General features: G+C 44.3%; 2 protein-coding genes across 4 annotated transcripts in view; one reads left to right on the forward strand and one right to left on the reverse strand.

Annotated features, from left to right (window-relative positions):
• Positions 1-5958, forward strand: part of LOC308587853 (ankyrin repeat domain-containing protein 45-like) — a 57521-nt gene extending 51563 nt beyond the window's left edge. For 2 of the 3 annotated variants that reach the window (XM_081195684.1, XM_081195686.1), the window contains exons 6-7: positions 4602-4643; positions 5447-5958. In XM_081195684.1, coding sequence (XP_081051810.1) covers positions 4602-4643; positions 5447-5457 — 53 coding nt within the window. In that variant the 3' untranslated portion in view covers positions 5458-5958. The remainder of the gene's footprint in view (positions 1-4601; positions 4644-5446) is intronic. The other variant, XM_081195685.1, reaches the window with a different exon arrangement.
• On the reverse strand, positions 710-10915 carry PRDX6 (peroxiredoxin 6). The gene is made up of 5 exons (XM_081195740.1): positions 10767-10915; positions 7556-7712; positions 3946-4092; positions 3022-3168; positions 710-1456 (listed from the first exon to the last, which is right to left on the reverse strand). The coding sequence occupies exons 1-5, from the start codon at positions 10856-10858 to the stop codon at positions 1325-1327; spliced, it is 675 nt and encodes a 224-aa protein (XP_081051866.1). The 5' UTR covers positions 10859-10915; the 3' UTR covers positions 710-1324.
• Positions 10916-15104: the final 4189 nt, after the last annotated feature.

Genomic DNA, 15104 nt, shown 5'->3' on the forward strand with positions numbered 1-15104 from the left:
TAGTTACCGTATTTTTCGCCCTATAGGTCGCACTTTTCCCCCTCCAAAAATAAAATGGGAAATGTGTGTGCGTCTTATGGGGCGAATGCAGGCTCCTTGGCTTCAGCGATAGCCTGCTCCGGAGGCTTCGCATTGCTTTCGCTGAAGCCAGGAGAGTCTGCTCTTTGAGGTTGGCGGTGGGGGAGCGGAGCGCTTCCCCCATCGCCAGCCACAGAGGATGGGGGGCAGCGGGAAGGCGAGCGACGCCTTCGCGCTGCTCCGACCCCACTTTGAGTTGCGCGCTCTTTAAAGGCTGCGCAGCTCTTGGGGGCTTTTCCCAAAGGAGGGAGAAGGGACTGACTGGCTGAGTCAGTCCCTTCTCCCTCCTGTGGGCTTTTGCGGGAGATGGGGTAATTCCTCCACCTCCCGCAAAAGCAGGGAGAAGGTCTTGGAGTAGCGCATAGGCTGCGTGCAGCCTGTCCGCTGCTCCCAGAGCTGCGGGGGGGGGGTCATATTTTTTTCCTTGATTTCCCCCCCTGAAAACTAGGTGCATCCTATGGGCCGGTGTGCCTTATAGGGCAAAAAATACGGTAGGCCTAAGCAGATTATTTGAGGGGGATTCCCAGTTTATATTAGCTGATCTGACTAGAGACCTTCTATGCTGCACAATTTGTATTTCAAAAATGCATGATTTTATATATTAAAGAATTAGTGGATAGCAGACAACACATTTTAATAGCTAGTTTTATTTCCTGAATAAGAGGAACAAAAAAAGGTTGAAAGTCCTTTTGGTATAGCCATCTATTCAATGTAACCAATACAGACCAGGTAGTTAATACAAGCCTTTCCAGATTAGGCATTTGATTAGTAGAACAAATTAATTTGAAATAAAGGCCCAGGAAAACTGCAACAAGCTTCAGCTGTGCAAACAATCTAGTCACAATCATTTGTAGTGAAATGTGCTCAAGAACCCGACCTCATTTGACCCCACAGCCCGTACAGTGGTTAGCAGAACAGTTTTATTTTGAGATTTTCTGCACATAGCAGTACGAGAGATTGTTTGCCCACTTACTAAAATTTTCAGTGACAAAGAAATAATCTGTTATCCGAAAAGTGTGTTTATACATGGCTAAAGAACAGAAAACTGATTATTCATTTAAAATAAACCCATGACAACTGATCACATGTCTGAACAGAACAACCCCATGATGACTAGCTGGGATTCAGTCACTCTTCTAAATATTGTGTGCTTGGCAAATCTACTTCCACACAAGATAGTTAATGCAGCTTTCCCTACGGAGCCCCTGTGATCAGCATTCTGGTTTGTTTGATCTCTTCACAGTTGCTATTGAGGCTGAGGGGTGTAACGCAGGTATTTCTTTCCTGATGGAAGTTCTTTGGTGCAAACTCCTCCTGGAAAGAGCTTGTCAGCCTCTTCTTCTGGTACACTTGGAATCACCATGACCTGGTCCCCAGGCTCATGAGGAAAGAAGGAGGGGAGACTTTAGTAAGAAGTGCCATACTTAAAGAGAGCTGCAGACCCTCTGATCCTCCAATTCTGTCAGTGAAGACCAGAACCTTCAGTCTGTTGAAGCTTATTGCATTTGTGAAATACACACCGATCCTCTTACATAGAAGCTTTCACTGAAGTTGCAGTATATATTCAGTTTCCCACATGGATATTCCCCAATGCATATGTAATATGCAAACAGACAACCCCTACATACCATATTGGCCCGAATATAAGACGCACCCACAAATAAGCATGACCTTTAAAATTCAAGGCTTATTTGCGGGTGCGGCCCACCTCCTGGCTCTGCCACCCAGAACGGGGGGGGGGGGGGGAGGCGCGCGCCTGTTCCGACTACGCTGCATGCCCACCTCCCGACACTACTGCCTCCAACGCTGCCTCCCCAAACCAGCTTGGGAGTTGCAGGTGGGTGGCGCGCTGTTGTCCCACACCCCAGATAGACTTCCTGGGCAGCTGTTTCAGCAGCAATATCATAAGGTTGTGAATATAAGCCGCACTTTAACTTTTCTGGATTGGGATTTGGGGGAAAAGTGTGGCTTATATTCAGGCCAATATGGTACTACATATAAATGCCTGCTGTATAAGGTTGCACAAATGCAGGAGCCAGTTTCAGTCAAGCAATGAAAATCTCACACACACATCATCAGTTCAAGGCAAAGTTGGTCTTTTAAAAGGATGTAAATAAAATAAAGTATCTGTGTGCCCTAAGGGAAGGCAAAAGACCATACGCCAATGGCGAGAGACAGTTTCATCGTTCTTTCATTTTTGTACTGCATTATATACTGTCTTTCTGTGAAGCCACTAAAGGCAGTGTACAATCTAAACTATGTGAACTACCTTTAATGCCATGGTAGAAAGGAAGTATATAAATGTACTGAATAAACCAAGCTGCATTCCTAGGCACGCTTACCTACTAAACCTGCATAAGATTGTGCTGTAAATAATGTTCAATACCACACTTTCATAATGTACAATAAAATCTATATCGTCCCAGAACCCACAGTTGGAAATTGGTCAATTTAGTTATCAAACTGTTCATTTGAACAGCTTATGCTGACACTGTAAATCAGGAACTGTAATTTACAGCCACAGGGATAGTGGAATATGGATCAAGAGCCAGAAGGGGAAACAGAGCAGCAGGGTTCAAAAGTCCCACTATCTGGTCCCTAAAGACAATGCCTTGGTGACTCAATTGAAGCTTTCAGAGGCATATCTGCTGATCTTTTCAGAAACCAAAAGGAGTAAGTGGCCCTCCTTCAGCAAATTATTTAGGTCAATAATAATGGTATCACTGGGACTCCCGGGGTAAGTTGCTCTAGCTAACTGAATAAAAGTAACAACATATTCACGCTCACTGCGCTGTTCCCTAGTTAGTTTATCCTAATAGAACTGGATGCAACTTCCCCTTCACAGAAGACAGAAGCTGAATTTAGACTCACATATGTAGCAGGGTACTACTATCTGACAGTGTGAGGAAACTTCAGAATTTAATGTTAACAAAGTATAGTTACCTTCCAATCAACTGGGGTAGCAACCTTCTTAGCAGCTGTTAGCTGTAGGGAATCGACCACTCTTAGAATTTCATCAAAGTTTCTGCCAGTGGTTGCTGGGTAGAGGATAGAGAGTTTGAGTTTCTTGTCCGGGCCAAAGACGAATACCTATAAAAGCAAAGCCACAGAATGAGAATCTGAAAATCATGCCAGATGAGCTATTCTTTTACAACTCATCCCTCACATTCACTCCTTTTCAAAAATATTTTGGAACTATAGTTGTCTGTAGTAGAAAGGTCTACTTTACAGGAAGTGTTCTCATCTGACTTCTGGCATACAATGATCTGACTGTAATATTTCTGCCCTGAATTTGTAGTCCTAAACAGGCAAAAGTGATAAAATTTGTTTTCTGGTAAAACTGGGAAGATTTCAAAAGAATTTTGAATATCTCTGAAGGTTAGCAGCTTCTCCCCACAAGGTAACTGATCTAAAAGACAGGAATAATACTACCCTAGAATCACCCATCTTTTTTGGTAACTTTGGAATTTAGAGAAAGTACTTTGGTGAGTGTGAGTCACAAAATGACTGTCAATTCTAAAAAAGCAGAAAATAGTGTGGCTATGACCCCACCAACATTTTCCCCCAGATGGGAACATTGGGGATTCAATCATTCTCCAGTGTTCCAAATCCAATCAGTTTTGCTGTCCCAAAATAGTCTATCCCTGGTGTGCAGCTGTTGGTGTGAGAAAGTGTGAATTAATGAGAATGAATATGAGTGTGTGTGTGCATGAGCATGTGTTTGAATTAACAGCCCAAGGCACTGCCAGCCACATCAACTGGCTTCTGGCCCCCAAGGAGAGAGGGCTGTTGCACTCAGGTCTCGCTTAATACAAAAGAATGAAAAGCTAATTGCAGCCTGCAGTGTTAGAGGCCCTCAATACTTACCACACGGGCAGTCAGAGGAATACCATCCTTGTCTCTCTCATCTGGGTCTAGCATGCCCAGCTGGACTGCAAGCTCCCGTTTTGAGTCAGCAATTATGGGAAAGGGGAGCTGCTCTTTAGCCTCGTCTCCATTGTAGGCATTGATGTCCTACAAGGGAGAAAATTGTTAGTGTTGTGTCACTGGTACAAAAGAACATAGGAAAGACGACAAGTGGTATTCACATGACTCGTATTCCTGGTATACAGCGGTATCTTTAAAAAGCAATCCAGGAAGAGGGGTTCAAGGCTTCTTGCCAACAAACCAGTTTTCTGTGTTTAAACAGCATTTTCTTTATAGAGAAATCCACAGTTCAAACCTATGCACATCTGTTTGGTTCCATTCAGTTTAATTGCACTTTTTACCAGGTTTTAAGCCTGTATAGGATTGAAGCCTCAGTCAAGTGAAGCTGCCCCTGAAATCTGAGGTGGTCTACAGCCCAAGCCCAGGCTTACCCTCTCAGTGAGATCTAGGCCTTACATGTAAGTTCCACTGTATTATATGACATGTTCAGCCTAACCCTATGCATGGTAACTTAGAAATTAGGTATGTCACTCAAGCAAAGCACACGTTGTCCGCCTGTTTGAGGACAGGGCTAAAATATTTCATTGTTGATGCAGGTGTGCAAGACTCCGTCAACAAAAAAATGGGGACTCCTTTAGGTAAGTGACACTGTAAACTACAACTAGAGTCACAGATAATCGCGATTACCAATCTCATTCAGCCCAACAGTAAGTACTTGACAGCAAGTTGCTAATGATCAATCTGTTTGTAAGAAGTATTCTAGAGGGCTTTGGCGATAGCAGCATGTTTACCACTACAGAAACTATACTGGTGCAGAAACTGTTAAAACTTTTTTTTCAGATATTATACAAGTAAGATTCTATAAGCCTCCTCTCAAGTGAGAGTGCAGGCTGACTCACAGGCTGCATGGGAGAAAGGCCACAAGCTGAGTGCAGTTGCACTAAGGAACTAGCCATAAAGCATGTCACACATAAAGAGTGGAGGGAACTGGCAGAGAAGGCAGTAGCAAAGTTATGACAAAGAAATTATTGGCAAAGATATGACAAAGAAGTGACTAAGCAGTTTAATCATCATCATCATCAACAGGAGGCCTAAAAGTGTAACATACTATATATTATTTAGAATAATCTAATACTGCTTTCCCCCATTTGCCTGAACCTTATGCATAAAGCTTAAGGTGGAAGATTTAAGACACACACCAAAAGAAGAACCTTTGATTTGAGTAACTCCTTTGAGGTGTCCTGCAAGTTCCCAGGACACATTAGTGATCTGCAAGTGAACTTAAGTGATATGTTCTAGACTAGAGAATCTTACAGTCAATCTAGTCAGTCTTGAAGTCAGCATGGAGTGCAAATGAAATCAAAGGCTTCATTTCCAAGTGTTAACTTTTCTTTGAAACTTAATTCTACGCAAAACTAATATATATGCATTTTTTCCTCAGCAGAACATTAAAAAGTTTTTCAGTCAACACAGATGGCATCTTGATGTTCAACTGAAGTCTCAACACAAATGCTACTATTCACCTAGCTACAATGTCTTCTGAAGACAGGCAACCTTTGTTCATTCTTCTTTTTCAGATATAAAATGTGACATAACCTTTATTTTTCTCCTTATATCCTATTATTCAACCACCAGATGTCCATACTCTCTAGAGAATCACTTGCTTTTTGTTTTAACAGGACCAACTAGTCACAAATAAGCTTTCAAATACTTCCTCACTACTTTGGCTTTTAAGTTGAACCTAATACAGGAGTCATGATACTGCTACGATTTCTTTTTAACAGACCAGAATTAGTTTTCACCTTTGACAACTAGTAAAATGGCACACTTCCATTTTAAATATAACTGCCATGTATTGGGAGCAATATTCAATTCGTTATTACTACCTGGATCCAAAACAAAATAGAACAGTTCCATATATTTCTAATAAAATATATTCTCAAGTTTATACAATCTTATTTTGCATTTGCTTTATATGTACTTCATTTACTAGAGAAAGTGTCAAGCAGAGCCTGGAAAGGAGAACATCTTTGCATAACAAAGAGTTCTGTCCTGAAATAACTCTCTCCACCACGTAATATGGCTTCACAACAGCCTTTCCCTTGTGCTCTCAGACAACTGACTGGTTTTGACAGGGTGGCAATACCAGCTAGTTGGCACCGCATTTCAAAAGAGCATATTGGACAACTTGGCAAGGGACACTTCCTGGTATATTTGTGGCTAGACTTTAATCAGTTTACACATCCCAAACTGAGGCAGATAGATCCTTCTAAGTAAAAGGGCAGTTAATTCCTCAAAGTCAATTTAAGCTGAAAGTTTTCTTTTAACAAGAAGCAATATGCAAAAAAAATCAAAACAAACCCATTGTTAATTGTTTTCAATTCCACAGTAAAGTCCAAATATAGTGTAAAGACTGGTTTCGAACAGAACAGCAACAATTTATACTATAGAATAGTATTCATAGATTACTAAACAATAAAAAAATCATTCACCCTACTCATGAAAATGTAATGCAAATTATTTCAGTTACATGCTCAAACAGGCACATTAGCTGCAGCCTTCCAAGACATCCACTGCTTACTTCATAGCCCCCTGCTCCTAATCATGGCGCCCAGTTTTGGAACACAGTGCAGATTTAATCTGAGGTTCTGTGTCCACTTTAGAGCCTAGATGCCAGTGTTCTGCCTTGTGGAGCTCTAGCATGCATCAGCATCACTAAGACTAATCTTAATCCATTTTATAAACATCAGGGTTCAGGGACTGCAAGTTATCAATGTAAAGGGATCAACTTGGTGCTAGTCTTGAGTTTTATGAAGCTACTGTCTATCTGATAGTTCTTGTTTCGGAACCATATTATACAAAGAACATCACTATTATTGTCACAGAATAGCCCACGTGTCAGATCAGCAAAGTTATTAGTATAGCAGCATATAACAGCTTTAGTGTTGGATATACTTTTGATACAATATTGCCTCTACATTTAGCAATACACTCTGGCACATCTGCCAGGATTTTGGGAGCTTTTACTTTCGACATGCATTAACTGCAGCTTGTCACAACATCCAAACAGAAACGAACTGCAGTTATTCTTAATTACAATTAGTGGAAACAAACCAATTTCAAATCATGGTTTATGAACCTGGTTTGTTTCAAAAGGCAATAGTTTGGTTCAACCACCATTTAGGATTCAGTTGTAATGCTAAACTCTGGTTAAACTGATGCAGAAGCCAGTAGTGGAGCGTCATGCTCCGGCACTGGGGGGCAGAGAGCAGGTGGGGGCAGGGCTGGTGCGTGTCCCAGGGGCGTGGCACGCCGTCCATAGGGGCGTGGTGCCCAGCACGGGTGGGGCAGCCTTGATGGCTCCCCGCCAGGATCGCGCCGCCAGGGGCGGGGCACTCTCCCCGCACGCATCTTCCTCCGCCAGTGGCAGAAGCTTCTCTTCTTCTCAGAGAAGGGTGGGAGGGTGGGGTGTGTAAGTCCATGTGTGAGCCAAGCCTGCAAGTCCTACACTTCTTCAGTTGATTTATGCTGCTATTTATCTCCATAATACCTTGCTCCAACAGAGATGGTCTTTGACATCATCAATAGAGAGGGCTATCATTTTAATGTTACGCTTTGCAAACTCTGGTGCCAGCTTTGCTGCTCTGCCAAGCTCTGTTGTACACACGGGTGTAAAATCTCGTGGATGAGAGAACAGGATGCCCCATCTGAAATAAAAACAACATGGCATTGTCTTGATGGGTAGGGTAACACTGAAATCAAGTATTGCAAAACTTACTTAAGACCTCCTAATCAGACTGAACAATTCAAGTTTCTTTTTCCTGTTAGTTAAAACTAAGCCAATTTCCTTTTTAGACTCCCTACTTTTTGTTATATTTACTTTGACATCCATTCCCTTCAGCAGCAGCAAGAGTTTCATTCTTCACTGGAGTTTTCAGTCTCCATGACTCCATGACCTTCTTAACTGAAGCATCACACAGTTGACACTCCACTGACGGCTAATACTACCTCCACCCCTCAGAACTGGTCTCCCTGCCTTTGTAAGTCTTTCAGGGAGCCTCACGCACCATAGCTTTCCACAATAGTACACAGCCTGCCAACATTATTTGATTAAAATGACAGCTCCTGCTTGATAAGGTATCCTGAGTCAGCAGTGCTTTTGTATAGTACAAATTGTATAGTACAAACAATCTGAATAAGTACTGGCATTGTCATTTTAGGCAGCTTAGCACATTACTGCTATGGGTGCAAACCTCACTGTAAACTGCTTCCCCCTTTGCTACATTAAGGTGATATTAAAGTCACCGAGTGTCGTGAAATATATACCCTACTCTACACCCTACTCCTCCAGGAGGCACACACTTTTTAGACAAGATGCCTCAGAATTCTAAGAGGAAATAAATGCATGCATACCACATAGATATATAACTCAAAAGGAGTGACCACTCAGAAGGTGTTTTGAAGAAGTCCCAGAGCTACTGAAATTGTGTCTAACTAGGATTTCTGTCCCACTTCTAGCAGATATTAAGCTTACTCAGCAGATGGTAATTTGTCAAGGTTCCATTAACAGAATGGGATAACCAGTAATTAAGGATTTTCATGTCTTCCCAGATTCTGCCCCCTACTTTCTTTTTTAAAAACAAAGCCTAGGAACACTAAAAAGCAACTTTGATCACTTGGCTGCATGAGACATTCCACAGTTGGTGTCTTAATATTTGGATAATTTCTGCTTCCTTTTGCAAGAAAGCATGTTACTCCAATGATGTCTTCCCTTTATGATGGCTGCCCTGAGAACTGGTTGTGAGGGAGAGATGGGGAAAGAACTGAGGAAGTTGCTTAAGGAAGCGTCAGTAAGTCTAACATGTAGGCCTTAGCCATGGGAGAAGAGAAGCACCTTCCTGTTATCCTAGAAGCAGAGGAAGCTCTCAGAGTCAGTTAGGTGTACTTTGGAACCCTGAAATATCAGGTTTGGTTTCGACATGCATTTTACAACAATATTGCCCTGACAGGTGGTTTAGAATTACTGCAGAGCGTACAACAGCCAAATTAAAAAGCGAATTATGCAGCCCATTCATAACGCTTCTCTAGATTTCAGTGGATATAGTAAGCATTTTATTTGCCCTGTAGCCAAGTAACATCTTCTGCCAGGCCATCTTGGCCAACACCTTCCTGTTGCAAAGGTTCATTCTCTAGTCAAACATTACACTAAACCTCAAGAAGTGGCGTCAAGCACCATAAATTTACCCTTTGGTCTCCTGACTATCACAACTGCGTGCTAGCATACTGCATTGGAGATGAATTTTATTGTTTAAACTCTGGAACTGCAGTGTCATTCCTCAACTATAAAGAAAGCAAATATTTACTGAGTCAGTTAGCAATGCAATTTAAGATATACAAGTTAAACATGAAATTAGAAACATTCATATTTCTGCATCTTTTAAAATAGCTGTTTCTGTTGTTTGCTGCCCACATGAAAAAGCTCCAGCACACAATGTTCTCAAGCTTGCTTTTAGCAGTGGTGGGGGTACTTTTCCAAAGTCACTGTGTGATCTCTAGTACAACTAAATAAGAATAACACATTTGAACTAAAGAGATAATACTGAGTGCAGCATATTTTTATATCAATTATGAGCAAGAAGCCTATTGCTGCTATTTGAAATATGGTATGTGTATGTAAACTTTTTGTGCTTTTTTGTATTAGAGCTGTATAGATACTATTTGAATATATTCCCTGAATTTTTTAAGACCACTGCATAATTTCTCTTGCCTAACCTATTAGTGAACAAGGAGTTTGAAAAAATATTCTTGAAGATGGAAACCTGCCCAAATCATAAGCACTTCACGGAATCCTAAGGACTATTTAGCATATTTAAGACCAAATAGTGTGCGCTGTGACTATGCCACAGGATTGTATTACAATGCTTAACATACCATTGATGGGTAACATTTTTGAAATGCCACTCATGTACTGCATTTCAAATACAGCACTGGAATCTCACTTATCTTCTTACAATCACTGGGCATGGAGGCATTGTGAAAGGAATAGACTTACCAATGCCAAAGGTCTCAAAGAACAGTTAACTAGGAGTCCTGGTTTGGAGGACACACCAAGCCCAACTCTGGCTTAGTTTAGTGCAGTGTAGTAGCAAAAAGCTACAGGAATGAGCAGAGCAGCTTGCAAGCCCTCCAGAGCCCTCGCACTCAGCCAAAGGTTGGCTCCACATGTTGCCCTACACTTCCTTCACTTAAGTCTCCTACTTTGGAGGTCTTTAAGCAGAGGCTTGACAACCATATGTCAGGAGTGCTCTGATGGTGTTTCCTGCTTGGCAGGGGGTTGGACTCGATGGCCCTTGTGGTCTCTTCCAACTCTAGGATTCTAAGTCAGAATGCGTTGAGCAAAACGCAAGAGAGTAACAAAAGACACTACAGGCATTGGGCCATTCCCCAAGAAGGCGATCGGGGTGGGGGGAGCAGCCTCCCGCTGCCGGGGTCCTTCCCGCAAGGCGGCAGGTTGCAAAAAAGGGAAGAGCGGAGGGGGGGGTCATGAAAACGCCTTCAAGTGCGCGGCTCCCCGCCCAGAGACTCCTGGGAACTGTAGTCCGAGGGTGCGGAGAAGCGCCGCTCTGCGCCCAGGGAGCAGCAGCCACGTGCTCGAGCTCGGGGACCCCGCGGCGTTTCCAGCCCTGAAAGCGGAGGAGGAGAGCGCGGGCAGCTGCGCAGCGCCAGCCTCAGGAGCGCAAGCCAGCAGTGGTGCTACTCACGAGTTTCCCAGGAAGTCGTGGAAGCGGAGGGGGCCGTGCGTGGTGTCGGCGTGGAAGTTGGGCGCCTCGTCGCCCAGCAGCAGGCCCGGCATGGCAGCAGCGGCGGAGGCGAGAAGGGCGGCGAGCGGCGGAGGCGGCGGCTCAGGGGCGTCCGGCGCGCGCGGGGCAGAAGCGAGACCAGGGCGAAGCGCGGGGGCGGGGCGGCGCGGCTGCGCAGAAGGCGCCGCTTTCTGGCGGGGGCGGGACCTCGCGCGCCCAAATCCAGATCAAAAGCAGCAGCAAAAACTCAACAATGACCGAGTTGCTGTTACTGGTCTTTTTTGGGGGGGGGGGTGTACCTTTATTTTTAGATCTCATGTTACGATTTATAGCTCTGTTTTGTTCTGCACTTTTTGATGTGTTTTACCGGCGTGGTTTGTGACTATTTTGGTAACTCCGCAAATCCTTTCGCCGCCCAGAGCTCGTGGTTTGACTTCTAGAAAGACGGCCTGCAAATTAAATGACGAGGAGGGAACCTACAAAACCCGGGGGGGGGGGTGAGGAGAAGTGCTCCCGAATTCCGTGGGATATAGAAGACAGGCTTGCGGTTGGACTGCCAAAAAATAAAATAAAAATGGTTGCATGCAAAAGTGCACATGTTTAGTCAGGAATATGGATTTCAACACCCCCAATTTATAGCCAAATATGCCACGCTTCAAGTTTGGCCTGAGACTCAATTGCATCAATCCATCAAGGGAGATTGTATCCTGATGCAAGTGTCCAGATGAGAAACTCTGTGGCGCAGGCAGATTGGATGAAGAATGTGAAGAAACTGACTGGGGGGGGAGTGAAGCAGGTTGAATCCTGACAAGACAGAAGTACTGTTTTTGGGGGGACAGGGGGCGGGTGGGTGTGGGGGATTCCCTGGTCCTGAATGGGGTAACTGTGCCCTTGAAGGACCAGGTGCGCAGCCTGGGAGTCATTTTGGACTCACAGCTGCCCATGGAGGCACAGGTTAAATCCGTGTCCAGGGCAGCTGTGTACCAGCTCCATCTGGTACACAGGATGAGACCCTACTTGCCTGTGCACTGTCTTGTCAGAGTGGGGCGTGCTCTGGTTATTTTCTGCTTGGACTACTGCAATGTGCTCTACATGGGGCTACATTTGAAGGTGACCCGGAAACTACAACTAATCCAGAATGCGGCAGCTAGACTGGTGACTGGGAGTGGCCCCCGAGACCTACATTGGCTCCCAGTACGTTTCCGAGCACAATTCAAAGTGTTGGCTGACCTTTAAAGCCCTAAACGGCCTCAGTCCAGTATACCTGAAGGAGCGCCTCCACCCCCATCTCCACTGAGATCCAGTGCCGAGGGTCTTCTTGGTGGTTCTCTCACTGCAAGAAGTGAGGTTACAGGGAACAAGGCAGAGGGCCTTCTCGGTAGTGGCTCTCTTCTGTGGACGGGGCGACCCACACAGTCGTCTGTCGAGGAGCTCTGGGTAAGGAGGGTTCATCTGAGACTGTAGGGTTGCCTGCCAGAGATGGGCGCTAAGCACCCCAAAAAGCAGGGAGAGGTTGGGGGTCACTGCAGCCAGGTCTCCTCTCTCGCGTACCCTTGGTTCTTTCCCACCTCCCTCCCCTGCTTCTTGCAGGTCAAGGCTGTGGTCCTTGTTGTATAGGAGATCCTAGGAAGAACTTGGTTGCTGGATCAGGCCAAAGGGAGTCCTTCCAGTTTTTGCAGCCAGGTGTCCATGAGAAGCCCTTAGCCATGTCTGTTGATTTCAGTGGGTGTGTTCTGGAGTGGGAGTTAGTTGGACACCACCCATGGGTGTAGCCGGGGGAGCAGGTGGGGCAGCTGCCCCCACCCATAATCAAGTAAATAAATAAAAACACTTAACTAAAAGTAGAAATTTGTAGAAGGATTTTGACAGATTTTTATGAGCACTTGGGATCAAAAGAAAGTAATTTAAAATGACGGCTGTTGAGACATTTCATTCCCAATCTGCTAGACAGAGTCAGACAGAGGGTGATGACAGGTGCGTGTCTTGCCCACCCCCTCCCACATAAATCTTGGCTACGCCCAAGATACCACCCATCCCAAAGAAAAAAAGTTGCTCAAATTTATATGTTGGAAACGGGTGGGGGAGCAGTTTTTCTGTTTTCTTCAGGTAGACAGAATAACTTGGAAGGCAAAGATTTTCATGCAATTTCTGGTTGTTGTTTCCCTGCTGGCCTGTCGTTTATTTTTCTGTGTTTTATCAGCATGACTCGTTTTCTGTTACGACAAGAAGTACAATTTTGAAAGGACACTGGAGCCTGTGTCCTGATTGTTGTGCAACAGAAGTCGCAGAGCCCTCTGAGCATATGACGTGACTCCATCACTCTCCCTGGCCTTCCTACCATTCCTGCCTGGCTGTTTTCTTTCTGGCTTGGCTGTTTTGAAACTGTCAGGTCACGGTCATGGTCATCGAGGGGAAACTCCAGATAGTTGCAGGAAACACACCCGCCTCAGGGTTTCTTCTCCCTCCCTCCCTTTCCATTTGTCTTAGGGATCACATTTCTAAAGATGCATGCATGTCACCAATGAGCGAGTGCATGATCTGAATTCACGACCTGTCTCCTTCTCCTAGGATGTCCTTACAAGACATCCTTCAGGAGTTCTCCCTGTTGGAATACTGCCAGGGAGATAAAGTCCATCATGGCCCCCAAGCCGGCTGCCGGACAATCCATCGATCTCCCGTAGTCACGCAGTATGAGCGATTAGCGACACAAGTTTCCTGAAAATACCTTGCCACATTCCAGGGCTCGTGCACATTCCAGTATCATCTGCTGATGATAATGCACAGCCAGAAGTCGCACTCAGGAGAGCATTATTTACAAGCTTTTATTCAGCGTTGATCAGAACAAAGAAAGACATGACTGTCTGCAACAGTGTCTTCGACAGAGAGAGAGAACGAAAGCAATAGCAAACATAAACATCCTGTGAACAGGAAATACGCAGGCTGTGACACAAACATCCTGCTCCCTTTTAAGGTGGAACGGAAATATCCTAACACTCCCGCCTTGAGATTTGCAACCTCACGCCAGACGCGCTGAAGTCGTGCAAGTTCCAGAAGTGAAAAATGGCACTCTACAACAGAACCTGTCAGTGGGGGGAGCACGGCTGGCGGCTGCATAAACTACCCAGGTAGCTCACATGACACATGATGTGAGTCGTGTGGGATAGGTTTTAGTAGGTAGGAGAGGATATCTTAATTACAATTCGCCCCTCCAGTCTCCTGTGGTGTTTTCGTTTTTGTTTAAATTTTAAAATCCCATCCTTGGCAGCGAAAACAGAAGCTTTGAAAATTAGTCTGCAAAGCCTTCCCCTTTGAGAAATTCCAGCTTATGAAATAAGCTGGCTTCCTCTTTGTTAGCCCGCATAACAGAGAAACAGGCAACAACTTGTAAAGTAAGCTTAAAAATAGTGTCTACTTACTGAATAGTCTTGGATTGGCTCACAGCAAAAGCAGCGTAGAACTATGCAATGGAAGAAGTAAGGATTGGTTATACTATCATCAAATATATGATACTGTATGTTTAAATTAGATTTTAAAAATGGGTTTCCGGATCGAAGCTCACAGTTTGAAAGAGAATTATTATGGAATAAGGATAAATTATTGTCAAAAATGTATAACATTATTAGAATGGGAAATGAAAGAAGAGTTAGTCAAAACTTCAGTGACACACTGGGCAATGGATATAAGGCATAACATAGACTTCTTGGAGAAGTCTGGAAGTCTGGGAGAAACTGGAAGAATAATTTGAAATTTACTGCATGCTATACTTTAATAATAATAATAATAATAATAATAATAATAATAATAATAATAATAATAAATTTTATTTATATCCCGCCCTCCCCAGCCGAAGCCGGGCTCAGGGCGGCTAACAACAATAAAACAGTATAAAAGTATAGCATAAACAACATTCTAAAATCATTCATTATAAAATTAATTAATTCAGGCCACTGGCAACCATTGGGCCAGAGCTCCGCGAAGATTGCCGAGGGAGGGAGTCAGGCTGTGCCCTGGCCAAAGGCCTGGTGGAACAGCTCTGTCTTGCAGGCCCTGCGGAAAGATGTCAAGTCCCGCAGGGCCCTGGTCTCTTGTGACAGAGTGTTCCACCAGATCGGAGCCACAGCCGAAAAAGCCCTGGCTCTAGTTGAGGCCAGCCTAACTTCTCTGTGGCCTGGGACCTTCAAGATGTTTTTATTTGAAGACCGTAAGTTTCTCTGTGGGGCATACCAGGAGAGGCGGTCCCGTAGGTACGAGGGTCCTAGGCCGTATAGGGCTTTAAAGGTTAAAACCAGCACCTTAAAC

Source organism: Podarcis bocagei, assembly GCF_964188305.1.
Source record: "Podarcis bocagei genome assembly, chromosome: 5".
Classification (NCBI taxonomy): domain Eukaryota; kingdom Metazoa; phylum Chordata; class Lepidosauria; order Squamata; family Lacertidae; genus Podarcis; species Podarcis bocagei.

Excerpts from the sequence above, each read along its gene's own strand:
- PRDX6 (XM_081195740.1), bottom strand. The coding sequence starts at position 10,858 with ATGCCGGGCCTGCTGCTGGGCGACGAGGCGCCCAACTTCCACGCCGAC. Across the intron at positions 7,713-10,766 it reads CACGACTTCCTGGGAAACTC|ATGGGGCATCCTGTTCTCTC; the intron begins GTGAGTAGCACC and ends TTTTTATTTCAG. Across the intron at positions 4,093-7,555 it reads ACCATCTCTGTTGGAGCAAG|GACATCAATGCCTACAATGG; the intron begins GTATTATGGAGA and ends TCTCCCTTGTAG.